This window comes from Abramis brama (genome assembly GCF_963993115.1).
Source record: "Abramis brama genome assembly, chromosome: 1".
Lineage (NCBI taxonomy): Eukaryota > Metazoa > Chordata > Actinopteri > Cypriniformes > Leuciscidae > Abramis > Abramis brama.
Genome location: NC_139963.1, coordinates 22,842,696 through 22,862,824, shown reverse-complemented (window position 1 = coordinate 22,862,824; position 20,129 = coordinate 22,842,696). Strand labels below are relative to the sequence as shown.

The 20,129-nt window shown below is 39.3% G+C and overlaps 1 protein-coding gene across 3 annotated transcripts in view; it reads left to right on the top strand.

Annotated features, from left to right (window-relative positions):
- tanc2a (tetratricopeptide repeat, ankyrin repeat and coiled-coil containing 2a) overlaps positions 1–20,129 on the top strand; it is a 158,011-nt gene that overhangs the window by 104,815 nt on the left and 33,067 nt on the right. For all 3 annotated transcript variants that reach the window (XM_084114624.1, XM_084114625.1, XM_084114626.1), the window contains 2 exons: positions 14,336–14,484; positions 19,405–19,594. In XM_084114624.1, coding sequence (XP_083970750.1) covers positions 14,336–14,484; positions 19,405–19,594 — 339 coding nt within the window. The remainder of the gene's footprint in view (positions 1–14,335; positions 14,485–19,404; positions 19,595–20,129) is intronic.

Below are 20,129 nucleotides of genomic sequence, written 5' to 3'. Positions count from 1 at the left end.
ACCTGTTGAGACCGTTTTGTCCTTGCATGCATTCGCAGAACACACTTGCCAGTTAGCAGTCAGCTGTAGTCTTTCATCGCAGCTAGTTTTTTGACGTCGGTTTGGTGTGTCACGTCCTTGATTTTAGAGCATCAGGGGTCCATATAGGGGTGTGTATTTATGTGATACATGAATTTAATTGATTTTCATTTTACTGTGTTTTCATGTTTTTTTCTGGATCAAGAAATACATCTTGGTAATTTTTCTTCGCGCTTGACAAATGAATGTGGAACATAAGTGTCTGATATATGTGATTGTCCTGCAGAAACACATTGGACTTAAAACATCCACATAGGAACTTATCATGGCAACTGTGGACACAGTCTAAGATGCTTCGGTGTTCAGGGCAACACTTTACATAAATTAAATTAGCCGCATTATTTGAGGATGCCTGTTGTCGGCTGCCTTTCGCTCCCTTGTGCCACCTTATCACCGGGGATGTAAATGAGCCGTCACTCCTCATTAAAATGGAATCACAGCATACAAGTCGTGACGGATGAGTTCTGGCAGGTGTTAGGAGCTTGGACTGACCAGCTGTTGTGTTTTGTATCAGAACAAAACACGAAAGCTTATGCACTTACTTACTGTAAGCAAGTGTGAGAGAGATGTTTGAATGTGCTGTTAAAATGCATGGCATCCAGGTGTATCCACCTCTTGCTCTTCCTATATAATTATCACTGCGGTGGCATGGCTTGTTTCTTTGATTTAAGGAATAAAAACTTTGTTTATGCTGAACATTGCTTGATTATTTTTCTGCTCTTGGTGATTGCATTAGCTTGTGTTAACTTCCTCAGGTGATGTTTCTTGGATATACATATCCTAATATCACAAGAAAATGTTGTGAATGTGTGGTTTTGACAGGTTTTCTGCAGAAGTGCATAAACCGCCTCAAAATGCAGCCCAAGGGAAACTGTCATTCAGAGTTTAGTTCTCGCACCTCTAAAAAAAAAAAAAAACCTGTCCCTGCTATCCTACCTACCCATGATGCTTCTGTTAGTTTCTTCTGCTAATTTTTCCACTATATTTTTGAGACATGGAACCACTTGTTTCTATCTCCCTTTAGAAAATAATTGTATTCTTTCACTTTTTTTATTAGATTTTTTTTTTTATTGAATTAATTGCCTATCCTTTAGATCATAAATTAATATATAAATTAATTTATGATCTAATAATATAAATAATAAAATTAATAATATTTCACAATTTGTTTTTATTTTATAATATTCCATCATCACAGCCATTCCCAGCATAGAATCCTCTGTCTACACTGGGATCACCCTGTAAATGAGTGTTGGGTTTCTTAGCAGGTGTCCTGGCAGTTCTGGTGCTGGAGAATGAGAAACCGTATGACAGCATGAGCGGGAATGAAGGAGTACTGTCATTTATATTAGTAACAGATCGCTGAAGATCTGTCATCTCGAGACCTGTCCATGTGGGAGGCTGTCTGTTAATCGTATGGATATCTTTAAAATGCAACACTTGTCACTTTCCGGTGCTGCCACGAAATCTTTCACACCTTCGCTGACGTGGGTTATCGCTTTTTATGTGCCAAGACTTCCTCAACCTACTCGGTCTCAGAGACAAAATAAAAAAAAGCATAAATGTTAGTGTATTCACATTATATGAGGGTTAATTTTAGCACATGTGATCATTTAAACAATAGGCGTATTGTACTCTTATTATTATCTTGTGCAAATACAACAGATGGCACTGGACCATTGAGGAAACCCTTCCTTACACATCAATACTTTCTAAATGTACCTACTGCGGTCTGTCTGAAGCATTCTGACTAGTATTTTTCCTGCCTAAAAAAAGGTCAGAAAGGAGTATTTTGAAATTTTCACAAATGATATTTAAAGGTGAATGCCATCTTTTACTCACCAAGCATTAATTTTTGTCCATAAAATGAAAGTCAGTGGGGTGCAATGTTGTTTTTGATGCCAGTGAGTTTTTTTTTGTAAAGGCAAACAGTTGAATCATTCTTCACAATATATTCTGTTGTGTTCCACAGAGGAAATAGTCATACAGGTTTGGAACGACACATGATGACAGAATTTTCATGAAGCTCTATCAACAGGTGTTGCATGCTGTGGATTACCACATAAATAATTGCTGCTCTTCCCTCAGTTGGGACAAAAAAACATGTTAGACAAGTACATAACAGTGTCGTTTTTCTTCATTTTTAAAGCTCGTATATAGATTTCTCGCTTTCAATGGACGTATATTGTTTTCTCTTTTCTGTTTTTCAAGTGTTACCCAAGTAGCTCCCCACTGTCCAGACTCGCACTTGATTTGACAAGAGACTTTCACAGAAGTAAAATGCCAGAATCTGGAGCATCACCGTTCCTATTGTGTGTGTGTGTGTGTGTGTGTTGAAGATGTGAGAATCTGCCTTTCCTCTATGTACCACATGTCGTCTTTTCAGTGTTCTCTCAGGGTTTCTGTCACAGGAAGTCAGTAGGAAGTGTTGTAGTTGTGTCATGTAGTTTAAGGAGTCAGTACTGTTTGAATAGTTGAACTCATCACACTTTATTTTAAGCACTCTTTTATCTACTCGCCCGTTTCATTCTTGAAAAAAGAGCAGTAGCATTTGTCAATTGTCTTTACATTTGTTTGTCTCGTTTTTTCCTTAATGTGTTTGCAATTCTTTGAAGTGATTCAAATTCAAGGCTATGAGACGTGGCAGAGTATGAAACCTCATTGTAACCACATCAACACATCTGCATTTAAAACACACTGCATTGTGTTTTTTGATGCGTCTGCATAGCAGCTGTAGTTTTTCCCACAGCATCATCTCCTGAATGTAAATTTGGTATTTTTGTACAAGCTCTATTTCTCAATAGACTGACTGACCCAGACCCCCTTTCCCTTTTTACACAATTGGTAGCAGTACGATAAAAGCTTTGTGTTCACTAAACAACAATTAAAAAAAAAGGGAAAAAAAAGAAACTTGTTCTTGAAGAAAATGTATGGATGAGGCTTCTATAGAGACTCATATTTATTATGTATTGTCTTCAAAATATTATATATATATTATAATAGATTTTGCTGACTATATACAATTATAATTACTTTTTTATCATTATTGTATTATTTCCCAGGAAAATTCCAATGTGTCTAATCTTGATAAATTCTTGATAAATGTTTATATTATAAATATCTTACGTATTTAATTATTTAATATATATATATAAATATAAATAAAAACAATTTTTATTTTAAATCTGAATTTATCAAGTTATAGATAGGTGGCCTCCACCCAAACCAGTTACTCTAAGACAGAAATGATGGATTGAGCGTCTTGGGATTATAGTGAAACGTGACCTGCTTGGACCAAACTCTCTCCCCTCCAATAGAATACATCTCTTGGGGCCGTAAGGGTCAGAGAGGAACGACCCACGGCCCCTTTAGTTTAAGCATCCCCGTGCCTGTGACCAACAACAGCGTAATCCGACCCCCAGCCTTGCACACTTGGTTAAGCTCTACCATCTGTTTTTCGGCTTCGCTCCTGCCCGTCACTTTTTCTCCTCTCTGTTTGTTTTGGGGTCGTCCTGACCGTCTCTTGTCTCTGGCTCTGAAGATGTTAATGACGTTACAGTCTGTACATGTACTCAAAAGGGGGACCTTTCCTTTGTAAACCAGAATCTGGGTTTCCTCAAAGTCACTCCTGGCTTGGCTGGGATTCTTGACCTGGATATGCTCTGGACTGGTAAGTCTAACCCGTTGCACTGTCGTTCAACAGCTTTTCATTCTCTTTTTGTGCAGGCCTTGTGTGTATGCATGCGACACATGCCCTTCCAACATTTTTAACTGTGTTGAGCAGGGAACACAGAGCGATGGGTTTAGTGGTTTCTTGCTGCTCTCGCTCGCTCGCTCCCTCCCTCCTTTTGTGGTGTTTGGACTCCGACTTTTCAGACTCCTCATGGTTCCTGTTAAAGCTTGAGCCAGCGGTTTCTCTGAAGCTCAGTAGAGCAACCAAACCGCCGTCGAAGTCCTCTCCTCCCCATTCACTGACAGCCACAAACTGTTCTGAAGTAGAAAAGAAGCAGGGTGCTCATTTTCTGCTCAGTCCTTGCGACTGCATGGACCCTAAAACGAACAGATCGAACTCTCCCTTCTCACCGTTCTCCTGTGGAGCTGGACACCAGCTGTAAGCAGGGAAAACCGCTTGTTTGGATTATGGATTTCGCTTTGACGGTCAGGAAGGCGTGTGCCGGAACGAGGGCCAGATGCACGTGGCAGAGGAGGAAGCGGTCTCGTCCGTATGACCGCACAGGACGAACCAGCCTAGGGGCGAAGCGACCGAGTCGGACCTCTTCGCTCCTCAGGCAATGGATGTCTCACTTCTGCTGTACATCTCGGGCCTGTACATCCAGTCTGAGCCTCTCTGATCAGTCTCTTCTCCAGTCAGGATGCTGCACCAGTCCCAGAGGTGCACAAGGTATCGTTGGAGATGAAAGTGATGGACAGAGAGAGGTGTACGGAGAGGAAGTTTGGGTGGGAGAAGTTGAAGGCGATGATGAAGATGAGGATGAGGATGAGAACGAGGAAGAAGGACAAGAAGATGATGATGATGATGATGAAGAGGAGGAGGACAGTAAAGAAGAAAAAGGTGAGGTGGAGATGAAGAAAAGGTAGCTGACTAAGATGGTTCTGATGGTCGCAAGAGGGCGACAGGAATACCAAACTCTGTTGTTCTCATTCCATCTGGCAATAACGCACGTGTTGACTCTTTATCTTTGATGCATTGAAACGCCGCGCTCTCATGCAGGCTAAGTGTCAATTAGAATGATGGAGATGAACTGGAGACCCGCCTGGGGTGTAATGTGTCTCGATTAGAGGAGATTTCAGAGTAGATGAGATGTATGCATGACCTGGTTGTGAATGGGTTGAGTTGGTGGAGAGCGAGAGTAAAGATTGATGGGCCCCACCGTGGCCTTCAGATGGCAGTCATCATCAGTAACGCTTGCCTTGCTGTGGTCACATGGGTTTTGTTTACACTGCAGGGGAATTTTTTTTTTTTTTTACTTAAGCCTTTTTTTCGGTTTAGACTACAGTCGCTTCTGCTAGCACATCCACATTGGTTGACATTGTAACAACACAAACTTGTCGGTTCACCTTTAGCAATGTTTCATCATACATTGTTTTTCATGACGGCAGTATACAAATCTGAATATATTAAGAAACGGGAAAGGGTGTTACTCTGCTAAAATCGTTTTCTCGTTCTATTCTCAATTTTTCTCCTATTTTAGTCTTCCATTCATGTAGCTCAAACAGTAGCTACACCAAGGTCAAGGGTTCAATTTCCTTGGAATTAATGAACTGATAAAATGTGTACCTGAATGCAGTGCAAGTCTCGATGGATAAAAGCATCAATGTAAATAAATGCATAAGATCATAAATGTTATTTTCTAGCTAAACATTTAAAGCTGCAGTCTGTAACTTTTTTGGGTTAAAAATTATCCATAATAAATGTTTGAGCAAGTACATAACCAGCCAGTGTTCAAAACTATCTGCTTGCCTAAGTTTAGAACAAAGTATAATTTGCACGGTTTGACGTGATATGATAAGCGATCATTAGATTTAATTAGCGCAATTTACTGCAATGCTTTTTTCCCCTTAGTTGGTCAGAATAAAAGTGGATGTTACTTACAGGGTTTGTACGGGTGCTTGAAATCCTTGAAAATGCTTGAATTTTGAAGTTGTGTTTTCAAAGCTTGAAAAGTGCTTAAATTTTGGATAAAATGCTTGAAATTGTAACTGTATTTCTTTCACAACAAACTCCTATCTGACTGAATAGTTTGTTTATTAAATGGAGAAATAAAATGTAGCCCTTCAGATACAGAGCGATTTGCGCTATGCTGTCCAGAGCAAAAGTAGGCGGAGTTTTCATTTTGATTTCCGCGCTTGTTTGGATACCCCGTTTTTATTGGCCGTGCGGGTAATCGTCACAGAGCGCAGCGGCAAAAGTTGAACTATTTTTAACTATTTTTAACCGCGGCGTGCGTGCAAGCTCGCCAATGCTGCACTCCGCTTTGGTCGACGCAACAACAAAACGTCCTCAATATGCAGTGAACATAGCCAAAGTTACAGCACAGTAACTGTAACGTTAACTACCCGCAAATTAAAACCTGCAAACGTTATCCCAGTGCATAACAATAATCGTTGACTGCTGAACAGAAATCGTGTCAGATGGAGTGTCATACAAGTGGCCTACTGTAAGTTTGAGGATGGCCTTATGCAATATTTACACTGCTCTATTCCTGTAGATAAATGTATATGTCTTGGCAATGAAAATACATATTTTTTTCTTTCAATTAATATAGGCTGTTTATCAGGCAGGTGCCTGTGCACTGTCAGAGTCTTCTGGGTTAAAATGGAATTACAGGTTGTTGTTGCAATGTCTCAGATTTCGTTCAAACCTTGTCTATATCAAGAATGTGTCCCAAAACCAAGGCCTGTAAAATATTTCTGTTCAAATCCTATGTCTTCATATTTTCAGCCCTTGAAATTACAGCCTGAAAATCACATTATCTGGGGGGGGAATGTTTGACAGAAGAAATTAAGTCATACTGTTTTGGAACAATATGAGGGTGTGCAAATTATGACTTTGCTTTTAAATTTTTAAGTTAAAAAAACAAGTAAAAAAAAATACATTCTCTAAAAAAAAGTCTTAATATCTTATGCAGTGTTGCTTCTCAAGTAAATTTATCTTATGAATTTTTAGATATTTTAATGAAAAACAAGTCAAAAAAGTAATTTATGCTGTGCATAATAAATGTTTATTGCTTCTGTCTCTGTGGGTACATTTAATGGCAACGAATAACATTTTTAATAAAAAAAAAAAAAAACATGCTATTGTTCAAACTGATACATTATTAAAAATTATTTTAATCAGATTTCACTAACAGAGGTTATTTGTATCAGACTTCAGATTCTGTGTACTGTATGTTTCTCCAGTTCAGAAACGGGAAAAACAAAGATGATTTGAGTCATATAGGCAAAGACAATACATTATTTATGCCTGTTTGAACAAGGTCAGTGTTAAATCTTATAATAATTTTACAATTTCTGGAAACCAGTGTGGGTTAGCAGTCTCAAACAACCACTTAAAATCTGGAAAGCAGACACAAGTGTTTCCACTGATTTGACACTGCATTTTTCATGCTTAAAATGTCTCACAATGACAGACCAGATTTTTCTCTTGCCTATTTATTTAGCCAAGAGTTTGTTTGCAAGGCCCTTTGTTGTTCTTTTTTTTTCTTGTGCCTTGTATTTCTAAACCGCCAGCACAGCCGGTCCGCAGCTTGGTGCTTGGCTTGTTAGTTGTGCCGCCCTGTTCAGACAGCCACCCTGTCATCGTGTAGCCGTCTTCTCCTCCCTGTGAGCCTTGGAGCTTTGCTTGGTTAACTCAAACCAGCTTTGGGATGTTATTTTCGGACATAGACTTTCTTGAAGCAGCATTGCTTGCGGGCAAATGTAATTCAGTCCATCCGATTGTGCTTGGTGTCTCCTATCTCTCTCTTTCTGTTTTTCTCTGTCTCTGTCCCTTTTTTAACCCCCTAAGGCCCAATCCCAATTCTATTTTATACCCCTTCGCCTACCCCTTACCCTTGCCCCTTGAAACAGAGTGGCAAGGCGTAGGGGTGAAAATATTCCCCTAAGAAATGGGACACCACTATTACACCGTTACACGTCATTATACGTTGTCGCTAGCGCCTACATCACAGGAGATGCGCCAATGTTTATCACAAACTTCCAAGATGCCGTCGTCAGCTGTAGTCACAGCTATTTTTTTGCATTTTTCTTCTGAAGTTCGCAGAAAACAACGGAGATGACGATATCTTCGACGCCTAAGTATTTTTGGACTTCAGGAAACATTGCTCATTATCAGCGCGAAAACGAATGAGCCTCCGGGTTTCCTCAGGTGTCCCTGTTTGATAAAGAACATACAAGACTGGTTGATCATGTTGCAAAAAGCACGAAACTGTGTAAGCACTGTTCGTTTATATCGTGTTCACATAATAACCACAAGAAAACAATGCGTTCATAGCAGACGTACGGTAAAAGATAAGCCAATTCCCTGCCGCAATTGACCCTTCGCTAAGCCCCGCCCTCCTTAGTTACTGTTGCTACGCCTGTCAAGCTTTTGCGCCTGGCACGTCTATTACAGAATGTATGCACTGGTTTCAGACATTCCTAAGGAGATAATTAGTCATTTTTGACGAACAGGTGAAAATATGAGAGAGCAAGACTGCAGTATGCATTCGAGGGCTATATCCACGACATAATATGCAAATGATTATAGAATAATTTCATCAAAATTGAAGCTAAAGACTATAACGTTAGTTCCCAGCGCAAGCAGCAGCCGCCTCATACGCTGATCATTCAAATGGAAAACACACAAATTTAGGAACAGCTTTGTGCATGCACAGCAGGGTAAGTGAAATGTGAAAATATTCTAATATTTATAAATCAAACAGCTTATCCGTATTGTGGAATAAACACAAGACATTAGCCTGACCATTTTGCAATGATAACATTCTCCCGCTTATATTTGTAGTGCGCCAGGCTAACGTTACTGCTCACACGTCGTGGGTCACATTAGTGACTACTGTTATGAACTGATTAAGTTTGCATACCAACCTTTTCCTTGGAGATCTCCGGCAAGCCCCCTGATGTTCCCTCCTTTTACTTTTACTAGAACTAACACCGGGAGAGTCGCGATCGGATTGGGGTAACGTTACTAGTTTGGCCGTCGATTAACAAAATGCTGAAATATATTTTTAAGTAATGTTAAGTTATGTCAGTGAGCCTCCGTCTTGCCTTTAATCACACCGCATGATCCACGAGCTGGACAATAACTTTATTCTAGAGCTGCTATAAAGGCAAAACACTTTTAATTTCCTATTATCAATGTAAAGCTGCTTTGGAACAATCTACATTGTTAAAAGCATTATATAAATGAAGATGACGCCCGGCATTTCTCCCCTTGGGTTTTAGGTTTCATGAAGGGAACAAAATCCACCACCCCGTCCAAACTTTTAGGATACCGGGTGTCAGATTTGCACAATTCATACCCACACAACGCTTCGACATGTTTCCCTCTCGCTCGAAAGCTTGCCAGACCTCCCGCGCCTAGTTACGGTTGCTAAGCCACGATTGGCCTGTGGCGGTTTTCGGGCGTGGCTTAGCGAAGGGTCAATTACATTCACCAGTTATCAGACATGAAAATATGTTGCGGGACTATCGTTAGCGAACTTCAGCGATTTATTTATTTATTTATTTATTTTGCAAACGTTTCTTTGAAGAACATGACCGTAAATTTGAACACAAGATTGAATGTGACATAAAGAAAATGATTATTGGCAGTCATGTTGCCTCTGTAGCCGGTGTATGCAGGTACATTTCTCATACCCCTTCGTATGAAGTGTGGTCCCGAAAAATCTTCGTTTCAAGGGCTATCTGGCCCTTCCCCCTACCCCTACCCCTCCAACCAAAAGAGAATCGAGACAACCCTACCCCTTCACGGGAACGCGCAAAACAGAGGGGTAGGGGAAAGTGAAGGGGTAAGGGGTAGAATTGGGATTGGGCCTAACTCTATGCATTATACTTATGCACCATTTGTGCTATAGAAATAAATGATACCTCAAATCTATCTATCTATCTACAGTATCTGTCTATCTCTCTGTCTGTCTAGCTATCTACAGTATCTATCTATCTATCTATCTATCTATCTATCTATATATATCTGTATGTCTATGTATCTGTATGTCTATGTATCTGTCTGTCTGTCTGTCTATCTATATATCTGTCTGCTGTCTGTCTGTCTATCTATATATCTGTCTGCTGTCAGTCTGTCTGTCTATATATCTTTCTGTCTGTCTCTGTCTATCTTCTATCTGTCTGTCTGTCTATCATTCTACCTGTCTATATACTGTATATCTGTCTGTCTATATATATATATATATATATGTGTCTGTCTGTCTGTCTGCCGTCAGTCTGTCTATTTGTCTGTCTGTCTGCCTATATATATGTCTGTCTGTCTTTTTGTCTGTCTTCTGTCTGTCTACTGTATATATATATCTGTCTGTCTGTCTATATATCTTTGTCTGTCTGTCTATATATCTGTCTGTCTAATCACCCTAGCAACATGCTAACTACTACTTTGAACAGCTTACCAGCTACCCAGAACACCCTAGCATCGCAGCCTAGCATTTTGCCTGAGCTCGTACCACATTTACTTAAAAATAAAATAAAATTTAGTTACAGAGTTATATTGTCCAGAATTATCTGTAATGCATGTTTGAGAAAGAGCTCCAGTGTGTCCAACTGCAGTACTGTTATGGTAGGCCAAGTGTTGGCTTCACTGCAGTGTGGTGGTATGCAGACTTTTGCAAGTGTAGGAAACCCTGTGTCAGAGGCAATGGAATGATATTTGAATTGTTAGTTTAAATGTGCCCTGCCTCACTAACTGCAACCCTGCTATTAGAAGTTCAACGATTCTATTTTTTTTTCCCTTTTTGCTGAGTCTTTCATTCTCTGCTACACAAGCAGCTTTTTACATGTGTGGTTTAGTTAGAAGCCATGTGTCATTGATTGCCTTTATACAGCACTGATATCTGCTCTAATTTTAAAAGCCCAGCGGTGCATATCAAGGGCTGTAAGTCATACATTTGTCATTGGACCAATCAGCATGTTCATTCCTGTAACCTCTGCTGCAGGTTTTTAGGTTTTACAGGAAGCAGCCACCTGTGAATGATGAGGTTTAAACCCCTGCAATGCTGATGTGTTTTGCTCTTGTGAAAGCACAAACAGCACGCTTCCCGTGGGACCGTCCTCCCCCAGGGGGGTCCAAAATAGGAAGCGCAGCTGAATTTGTTGCTCTGTGGTGGAGTTAAAGAGTGGAACTTTAAGCAACTCCCATGGGGGCGTTAGAGATGAGACAAACGACTTGAACATCTGAGGTTTGTGGTGTCATCATTGGTTTTGTTATTTTGAATAGCAGACAGAACCCTCAGGTTTGTTTTGTGGATTGTAATTTACTAGCTGTCAATTGATTCAATAGTTTAATGAAAGTAATTGCTAGATATGCTGATTAATTAAATCAAGTTAATCAAATTAAATTAAATGTTTATGAAATATAGTTTTATTTTTAATTAATGCTATTATTTAAATATTATTTATAGTGTATTATAATATTTACATTATTATTTTAATTGTTAATTTATCAAATGTATATTAAACATTTGTTTATTTATTTTTTAACTAATTTACGTGACCTTTAAGTCTGTTGCTGATTTGGGGAAGTTAAATTTGAAAAAATTAAACAAAAACAATAATAATAATAATAATAATAATAATAATAATTGTACATTATTTTTAACTATATTTTTTACTATTTGCAACATACCGAACAGTATTCATGTTGTTTTCATGATTATTTACCTGTGCTGGAGTGAAAGTCAGGTTTTTAGTTTAAGATCCCTATCTGATCCCAGCTATAACAAACCTGTTGGTCGTAAATCACCTTGTATTTATCCCTTTTTTTACTGTAGTATTGCTCCCCGCTGATGCCCCCCACCCCCCCACACACACACGTCTCCAACCCCCTGCGGCCTGTCTGAGTATCAGATAGCTCATCACTCGTACAGAAGTGCACTGATGCGTGATAGCTGCCCTTTTTAGCTGTGAGATAGTCATACATGAGTACATGTGTATGATTGTTAATGGTTATGCCTTCAGATATGTGTGTGGTCTGTGGTCCATAAACATGTAAATGTTTTTTAATGTTTTCTTGTGCTTGCATCCTCGGGCCTACCTTTAATCCACATATTCTGACATGTTTGTGAATCATCTGTTCAGAATGGTCTCTTTTTTTCTATTCACAACTAAACAAATCTAACAGACTTTATTCTTGTGATGAACAGAAGTTTCCAGCATTGTGCTATTCCAGCTCCTGCTGGTGTCATTAGTGGGTTTCTGAACTTTATTATATGCTGTCACAAGTGACATACATCCCGCCGGAGGTACAGAGCAACGATAGAGCGATAGAGGAAAAATTTAAGAGGAATGTTCGGTTGAAGAAAGAATGAAAGAGACAAATGCTTCAGGACAATCTTTAGCATAGTTTCCATGACAACATTTGTGTTGCAACTGCACCACTGAATTCCCACGGGTCGACTCCTGTATTATAGAGACACAAAATTCAAAACAGGAAACCAGTTTGTAGGCTTGGTTATATTGTCTGGAAAAACTAAAAGTATTGTTCTTTGCACAGCCTTAAAAAAGTGGCTACATAGACTGTGACGTTCATAAACAAAATGTGCAAGTTGGCAAAAAAATTGGAGTTAGAGTCATTAGTTTTACTATACACCTTAATGCAATTGAACTTTCAAATGAAAGATCAAAATGTTCCTATGATGCCCTAAAATGTCTTAAGTAGTCATACTGTCTTAAGTAGTTAACTCAATCTTAGGCTTTGTCCTGTAGATGCTGTGCCTGATAAGCGTAATTAGCTGTAGCATTTTATTCTTTTATATCTATTTGTCCGAGTGACTTTTGAAGCCATTGTGAAATAGCCAATGTATATATGCCCAAATGTGCATATTGAATAAATGCATATTACTCCAAAATGCCTGTGTGTTCAGGTCATTACTGGTTTTGCGGCATAGATGGCCATTCGTATGCTTTGAAAGAATTAGCATATTTAGCTGTAGTATCTAGTGTGTTGATTGTTCTTGTTCAGGACTTATTCGGTAACTGTTATACAGAGATTCTTTTTCTTTCAGATTGTTTGTACTTTTTAGGGCAACTTATAAAAGCTAACCATAGCTGCTGCGCAGAGCCACTGCTGCCTGAGGCTTTGGTTTATCTGAGAGAAATTTCGAGTCTCTGAAGACGGATTTGATAGTAAGATGAGCATGTGCCTTAGAGGTGAGGCGACTCACCCGGTATTTCTGGGAAAGACTGTTTGTTTTGCAGTCGTTTTCTTCGGCTGATGGTGAGAGGTGAAAGGCAACGCATGAAAAAAAACTAATCCTGAAAAAGCTCTCCTCGCTGTGGATTTAGCCACTGTGGCACACCTCTTCTTTTGAAGTCTCGCGATCAGCCTTTGACTGTGATTTTCAACGCACAGGCTCAGAAGCTTCATCTGCGCTCGCGGTTCAAGAAAAGTTACGACACCAGACATCCCTCTGATAAGGATTGTTAGGTAGTTTAGTGTGACGGGGTGTTTTACAGTCTTTTTGGGGTTTTGGCTTAGCTCACTGCTAATTCACAACAGTGAGTTTGGAAGTGTGGGCTGGTTTACATGTCCTTTTCTGCTGTGGTTTCAAAATATATATGATTTGTAAGCAGAAGGTCAAAGTGCATTGGCATGAGGCTGTTTGAGACTGAAATTCGGATGAGACCACAGGTATGCAGCGTAGAGTCTGGATTTGTGACTGCCTAGTTGTAGTGGACACTGGACAATGTGGAATTGCAAGAATTACATTATTGATGGTGAAGTCATGGAAAGCAATTTCTCTGGATGCCAGAATTACTTAGACATACACAGTCTTTACATTTCCTGCCAACATTACTGCAGTTTTGGCAGGACCAAATACATAATTACACCTAATTTTTCCCTTGTAGCCACCGTGTTTCATGTTTCCACAAAATATAAGGGGCACAACTGTTTTCAACACGGATAATAATAATAAATGTTTCTTGACAAGCAAATCAGCTTATCAGAATGATTTCTGAAGGATCATATGACACTGAAGACTGGAGTAATGATGCTGAAAATTCAAAGGAATAAATTACATTTTAAAATAAATATTAAAATATAAAGTGTTATTTTAATTTGAAATAATATTTTAAAATATTGCTGTTTTTACTATATTTTTGATCAAATAAATGCAGCCTTTATTGATGAATTATTGTCTGGTTTGCATTATTACTTGTATTGAAATTCTGGATGAAATGGATGATAATTATTTATATAGCCTATATTATGACTTATTTCAAGATAAAATAATTTTATATATTTTAATCTAGAAAGAAAATGAAAATGCCAAAAATAAAAACAAATCACTGATATCAACCGATAACTGATATGGTTCAGACATTGTGCATCCTTAGCTGAGGAACTTTATTGAAATACAAATTGTTTAGTATGATTATTATTGTTTTATCATATTCCTCTTGCTGCTGTTTGACATTAGCTTTACGTTATGCCAACAACAGCCTTTAAATGGTTTCTTACTTTATAAACATGGTTTTACCTCTCTCTTTTTCTTTTATTCTCTTATAGGGGACGAAAGCCAAGAACTGGGTCCTCCTCCGTCTGTAGACGAGGCCGCCAACACACTGATGACGCGACTGGGGTTCCTGCTTGGGGACAAAGTGAACGAAGGGCCTGGAGGAGCACAGTACAACATGGAGGAACAAGATGACCCCCAGGTTTGATACATGCATTTGATCCTCTATCCAGTCTCTCTCATTATTCTTTAAAAATAATCTAAGTGACTTTTTGGCCTAGTGATGATGGGAGGGAGGTGCGTCTCTGCAGCTCAGGGTTTTGTCAGTGGGCGGCTCCCCACCTCAAAAACACAGATATTCTTGCTTTCTAAATCATGGCAGATGTTCCTGGGTTTTGGATGAACACCAATAGTTTGCGCTGGAGTATTCGTACAGTTCGAGTCTAACTAGGCATGTCTCAGACAGCAGATGCTGAAACCCCTGCCGCTACTCTATTTACAGTCCACACTGATTTTACCCATGATTCTCCAGTGAACATCTGCTTTTGGGTTTCGAGTACTTAGAAACCTTTCAAGTCAGAAAAATTTAATCCAACATGTGTTCTATTCAGTACAGTAACATATGACATATGACATTAAATCTCGGGCTGTTATTTTATATTATTTTTTAAAATAAATTAATTGCTTAATACACGGATTAAATACTGATTATAAAAATGGCTTTAGAAGTCAATATATTATCTATTGTATTTCAAACATTGTTAGAATTTCAAAATTAAATTTGTCCAATGGTACAAAAATTCCATATTACGGAATTAAAGTCGGCATAAAACAGAAGTTGCGATAGTCTGTTCTTCCATATTGTGATGTATATCCGAGTGAATCGGCTTCTCGAACAAGAAATTTAGGGCTGGACGTGATTTTGTCCATCAAGAATTGATTGGATGGTTGTGGTTTGCCATTGCTGTGATGTCATGTGACTGAGAGGTTGTCCCGCTCTCGCATCGAAAAACGTCATCAGAGAAGAGAAATCGCTGCAAGAGGGAGAAGTTATTTTGTTTAAAGATTACAGTATTGAAAAAAATACTGTGCATAGATGAATCATTTACAGTGAGGAAAATAAGTATTTGAACACCCTGCTATTTTGCAAGTTCTCCCACTTAGAAATCATGGAGGGGTCTGAAATTGTCATCGTAGGTGCATGTCCACTGTGAGAGACATAATCTAAAAAAAAAAAAAAAACAGAAATCACAATGTATGATTTTTTAACTATTTATTTGTATGATACAGCTGCAAATAAGTATTTGAACACCTGAGAAAATCAATGTTAATATTTGGTACAGTAGCCTTTGTTTGCAATTACAGAGGTCAAACGTTTCCTGTAGTTTTTCACCAGGTTTGCACACACTGCAGGAGGGATTTTGGCCCACTCCTCCACACAGATCTTCTCTAGATCAGTCAGGTTTCTGGGCTGTCGCTGAGAAACACGGAGTTTGAGCTCCCTCCAAAGATTCTCTATTGGGTTTAGGTCTGGAGACTGGCTAGGCCACGCCAGAACCTTGATATGCTTCTTACAGAGCCACTCCTTGGTTATCCTGGCTGTGTGCTTCGGGTCATTGTCATGTTGGAAGACCCAGCCTCGACCCATCTTCAATGCTCTAACTGAGGGAAGGAGGTTGTTCCCCAAAATCTCGCAATACATGGCCCCGGTCATCCTCTCCTTAATACAGTGCAGTCGCCCTGTCCCATGTGCAGAAAAACACCCCCAAAGCATGATGCTACCACCCCCATGCTTCACAGTAGGGATGGTGTTCTTGGGATGGTACTCATCATTCTTCTTCCTCCAAACACATTTAGTGGAATTATGACCAAAAAGTTCTATTTTGGTCTCATCTGACCACATGACTTTCTCCCATGACTCCTCTGGATCATCCAAACTTAAGACGGGCCTTGACATGTGCTGGTTTAAGCAGGGGAACCTTCCGTGCCATGCATGATTTCAAACCATGACGTCTAAGTGTATTACCAACAGTAACCTTGGAAACGGTGGTCCCAGCTCTTTTCAGGTCATTGACCAGCTCTTCCCGTGTAGTTCTGGGCTGATTTCTCACCTTTCTTAGGATCATTGAGACCCCACGAGGTGAGATCTTGCATGGAGCCCCAGTCCGAGGGAGATTGACAGTCATGTTTAGCTTCTTCCATTTTCTAATGATTGCTCCAACAGTGGACCTTTTTTCACCAAGCTGCTTGGCAATTTCCCCGTAGCCCTTTCCAGCCTTGTGGAGGTGTACATTTTTGTCTCTAGTGTCTTTGGACAGCTCTTTGGTCTTGGCCATGTTAGTAGTTGGATTCTTACTGATTGTATGGGGTGGACAGGTGTCTTTATGCAGCTAACGACCTCAAACAGGTGCATCTAATTTAGGATAATAAATGGAGTGGAGGTGGACATTTTAAAGGCAGACTAACAGGTCTTTGAGGGTCAGAATTCTAGCTGATAGACAGGTGTTCAAATACTTATTTGCAGCTGTATCATACAAAGAAATAGTTAAAAAATCATATATTATATTATATATGTTTTTTTGATTATGTCTCTCACAGTGGACATGCACCTATGATGACAATTTCAGACCCCTCCATGATTTCCAAGTGGGAGAACTTGCAAAATAGCAGGGTGTTCAAATACTTATTTTCCTCACTGTATAATAAATACTGCAATATTAAAAAATGGTCAATTTTGATTTCATGGTGACTTTAAAGGGGTGGTTGATTATGATTTCACTTTTTTAACATTAGTCAGTGTGTAATGTTGCTGTTTGAGCATAAAGAACATCTGCAAAGTCACGACACTCAAAGATCAAAACAAAGGGATATATTTGCTTTTAAAGAAATTGCTTTTTAAGGACTACAACAAACAGCTGGTAAGGGACTACACGACATTCCTCCCGGGTTAGCAACATCACCAACCCTAAAATTTTCATAAACCCCTCCCCCTGAACACGATTTATAGATTTTCAAGACAGAATATGCTAATCAATGACTAGACGATAACTACACAAGCTAAAAAATTCATCAACTAACCATTCAGAAATGTCTACATGTTGTCACTTCTTCTTGAGTCACTCCATCCTTGTCTGACTCCGGTTTGAACATAAGGGTCTAAAAGTTTTTGAAATTTTCAGGACACAAGCTGTTGTAGTTCAGCCCCCTGTGCTGGGAGCAGCAGCTCATTTGCATTTAAAGGGACAGACACAAAAACGGTGCATTTTTGCTCACCCTCAAAAATTTTAACATGCTATATATAAATATCTGTGGGGTATTTTGAGCTAAAACTTCACATATATCACTGGGGAAATCACAGATTTATTTTACATCTTGTGAAAAGGGAATTATACCACCCCTTTTACATACAGGTCAAGGAACAAGTATATATTTTTTCATAATTTTATAATACATTATGTATTTTAACTGTGTATTTGACAACCATTATTAAAAAAATTATTTAAAAAACAAACTGCATCTTAACAATAACTAATAATGGAAACAGCTTCGGCATTTTTAAAAGGACATTTTGAACTCTTGAACGTAGCGCTTGTTAGATCCCGCTGTTAATTGTTCTCAGTTCAGTTTGACCTCATTGATCCGACTCCAAGTTGAGTCCAGGAATGTATCGCACAACACACGGCTCCTGCCGTCCACAGCTGGGCAGAGCTATTTCAGAGGCTGGTCCCTGCCAAGCGAGCGTGGTCACCGAAAGGCCACAATTTCTCAAAACACCAATTCAGAGCCAATATCTCCCACGCACACCGAAGCCTGAATTGGACAAAAAGGTGTAGACTGAGCTATTTAGACATATTTGGGAAGTTATTGAGTCCAAGATCTGGCTCAGAGCACACTGCTGGTTCATAGTGAAAAGTATTATTATTTTTCAGGGGTTGTCAGACATAGTAGACATTCTAATGTTGCCAATTTAAAAATGCTCTTAAATCAGTTGTACACACAAAGAAATGAAGATCTCTGGTTGCACACTTAAAGCAAAACAAGGTTAACTACTTAGTGTTGTATTCAATCCCTAGTTTGTGAAATCAGCTATAAGAGTCTCATGTTGCATCAGAGCCGTGATTTTGTGTTTTGCAAATTTATCTTTAAATTGTTGTTTTTATGAAAGGGCATCCTCTTAGTTTGCAGTAGAATTTCTTTTGGTCGCAAGAAACGTATTATCTAAAACAGCTTCTGGACAGAAGTACTACTGACTAACTGAAGTTCATATCCATCTGAATGATGTCATTAATGTGGCCTCCACCGCAGACCCAGAGTCAGACATGAACTCGCTTAACCACTTATTCTTTCCATGTCTCTTCCCCTCTCTTTTCTACTCCCTCTTTACTTTTTTCATGCAACCCTTTTATTATAAACTGTTGTTATCTGTTTGTGTTTCTCACTTTGTCTTTCTTGCTCTCTCTCATCCCACTGGATAAAATGATCCACCATCCTGGTTGGTTTTTGTAGATCATGTCTTGTAGCCGACTGCAGCATGCCAAAATAATACACTCATTTCTTACTTTTTCCAGTTGGTTAAGAGTTGAAAATTTCAACGGTCTCTCAGTCATATACCATAAAAAGCCAATAACGTTGTATTAAATTACATAATATTGAGTCACTGTGGAAAAATTGTTTAAGTCAGCCCAGGCCATAAAAAAAGAGATAATTCCACATGAGTATGCAGTCCTCAGCAGAAATATGGGACAGTACTGTATCATTAAATACCAGTCAGCAGATTTCCACTTCTGGGGGCATTTTTGTGTGTGAAAGTCATTCAGCAGTGCTACTTTTCTGGAAGAGGAACCTCATATATACACAGTGGTTCACTGAAGCAGAAGCCTTTAATATGCTACAGTAAATATATGCAGTGTAACAATGAGTGAAAAACATAAGCTCAAGCCTCCGACACAAACTTAGTAGTACAAGGTGTTGTAGGATTTTTAACCAATGAGATTTCACTGTGAGTAGGGATAGTCAGGGCTGCAAAATAGAAAGCAAGCAACTCATTTTGTCATTAACATTCATTGCTTATATACTTGTGGCAAGTTTGGAGTTCTCTAACTCTCTTTTTTGTGATGTTCAGGGCATCTCCATGACCCAGAGGATCAGCCCATGCTCGAGCTTAGCTAGCAGCACAGCGTCGCCCCCTCCAGGCAGCCCCTGTTCTACGTTGCCCGCTGGAGCCCCAGGTAATATGGGCACCCGAGACTGTGCTTACGGATCCATCACGAGCCCCACCTCCACACTGGAGAGCCGAGACAGTGGTATTATAGGTGAGAGAAGTTCTGTAGCTTATTTTAGGAATAAATTTCATTAGTCATCATTAGGTCTTTTTTAATCATTAGGGCTTTTCACACTGCGCTTAACCCCGGATTATCGTCGTTCTAAACACCGCCTTCAACCCAGAGTAAAGGAACGTTTCATACTTGTAATTTAGTTGCGGGGTTAGCACCGCTTTTTACCTGGAGTTATGAAAACCTGCTCTGGAGATTTATGCGGTTAACTCCACATTGTGGTGCCAAACTTGTACAGTGTGAAACAATGCACTGTTAAGGGGGTCGCACACCGGACGAGAAGCGCAGCGCCACATCTTTAAAATTCGAACACATTATTCTCTATCAGTGTACACACACCGACGGCACCATTCGGCGTCTGTCCGCGGTGCCCAGCTACGGCTCAGGACCTTGTTCAAAATCCTGCGGCGCCACAGAGCGCCATTTACATAGTTTTATATTAAATTTACATTTATTTGTCTCAAATCGTCATTAATGTATACTGACTTCACCCTGTGCTGCAATATACATTTAG